This window comes from Pteropus vampyrus, unplaced genomic scaffold (assembly GCF_000151845.1).
Source record: "Pteropus vampyrus isolate Shadow unplaced genomic scaffold, Pvam_2.0 Scaffold126, whole genome shotgun sequence".
In the NCBI taxonomy this organism is placed as follows: domain Eukaryota; kingdom Metazoa; phylum Chordata; class Mammalia; order Chiroptera; family Pteropodidae; genus Pteropus; species Pteropus vampyrus.
The window spans coordinates 4,355,186-4,356,957 of record NW_011888907.1 but is presented as its reverse complement, the minus strand read 5'-3'; the positions used below and the strand labels follow the sequence as shown (position 1 = coordinate 4,356,957).

General features: G+C 54.5%; 1 protein-coding gene across 3 annotated transcripts in view; it reads right to left on the bottom strand.

Annotated features, from left to right (window-relative positions):
• HAUS8 (HAUS augmin like complex subunit 8) overlaps positions 1-1,772 on the bottom strand; it is an 18,016-nt gene that overhangs the window by 2,023 nt on the left and 14,221 nt on the right. For 2 of the 3 annotated variants that reach the window (XM_011366863.2, XM_023534517.1), the window contains exon 9: positions 375-636. In XM_011366863.2, coding sequence (XP_011365165.1) covers positions 394-636 — 243 coding nt within the window. In that variant the 3' untranslated portion in view covers positions 375-393. The remainder of the gene's footprint in view (positions 1-374; positions 637-1,772) is intronic. The other variant, XM_011366862.2, reaches the window with a different exon arrangement.

Below are 1,772 nucleotides of genomic sequence, written 5' to 3'. Positions count from 1 at the left end.
GCGGAAAACTTGCTTCGTGAAGATGCCTGTTCTAGAGAATTTAAAGATGAAGCACAGCACTCTTCACACCTGCCAATTTCTTCAAGTGAAGGATTAGGTGGGACCCCTCTGCAGGAAAGGGACCCTGCGACTCTGCACAGAACGTAGGACGGAGGTGGGTCAACAGCCCTGTCATTGCCCCAGCCGACAAAGCATCTGTGTAAAGCCCCTCACCAAGGCAGAAAGAATACAGGCTGCTTCCCGAGAATGCTTTTCAGCAGGGTGGGAAATCGATAGTGAGGCCACAGACCTGGGTCCCAATCCCAGCATGCACCCTAGACTAACCGCAGTCTCACTGGCCCCCCATGTCCTCTGCCATCTGGTGTGGGTCGTACCATCTACCTAGGAGGATGCTTATGAAGGTGACAGGCAGGGATTAAGATGCCTGGCATACAAGAATTTCCGACACTGGCGGTTCCTCCTGCTCCTGGCCTGGCAGACACCCCATTTCCTACCTAAGAATCGCTGTCCATCACCATCCAGGTGGATTGATTTCACCGGCAGCTCATGCCTCGTGGTGTCCAGGGCCGTCGCAAACATCTTATACTGCTCCTTAAAGCGTTCAGCCACAGCCTCGTAGGGGCTGAGAATCTCGATCTGCGGGCAGGAGGGAGAGGGGCCTGTGAGACAAGACCCTGTAGTCGCCGCCCCAGGAGTCTTACTGATGGTACATATGAGGTTAAGACACAGGCTGCTCTTTCGGGATCTCCTAGGGAATCCTCCGAGAGATTCCATGGGCGTGGTGGGCTCTCCCCTAAGTCTTGGCTGCCCTCCTTCCCTCCTTGCCATAAACATACATCTGCCTTGTAGCACACTCCAGGGCCGGCCCTCAACTGGGACCATAGCAGACCCAGGAAGGCTGGGCCCGCCTGCTTTGGAGCATTGAGTTGGAACGCCCGGCCCCCACAAGGCCGATGCCACCAGGCCTTCTTCCCTCATACACGCTGTCCCAGTCTGCACGGGGCTTTGTAAGGATTATTTGTCATTCCTTTTTGTTCAACTCTGTGAAGATGGGGACCCCATTTTCAGCCCAGGGCCTAGCTGCAGAGCAAGCACTGGGTATTATGGGCCAAAATGTGTCCCCCTAACCCCATAATTCCTCTACTGATGTCCCAACTCCCAGAACCTCACTCAGAATGTGACCTGATCTAGAGACAGGGTCTTTACTGAGGGAATCAAGTCAAGGTGAGGTCATTAGAAGGGTCCCTGATCGATATGCCTGGTGTCCCTATAAAAGGGGTAGATTTGGAGACAGACACGCGCACAGGAAGAACACCAAGTAAAGAGACACAGGGAGAGGACAGCATCTACAAGCCAAGGAGAAAGGCCTCTCACGGCCCTCAGGAGCCAACCCTGCCGACGCCTTGATCTCACACTTCTGACGTCCAGAACTGAGAGAGAATAGGTTTCAAATGCTTACGCCACCCAGTCTGTGGGACTTTTGATGGCAGCCCCAGAACACACACCCACTGCATCAGGAGCCACATCCCCCGCTTGGCCCTTCTAGGTCCCAAGGGTTTGTTCCATGACTTCCTTGGCGCAGACACCTCTGTCCTAGCACTGACTACACGGTGCCAAGACTGTGCCTCCCCCCAGCACCCTGGCGCCCTGCGCAGGCCTGGAGAGAGTCTTCATGTTACTGGGCACAAGCTGAGAGTGCCTGAAGAATATGTACATGTGTGTACTGAAGGGTCAGGTTCCTCTTGCTGGTTGGTACTTAACATGATAGGCTT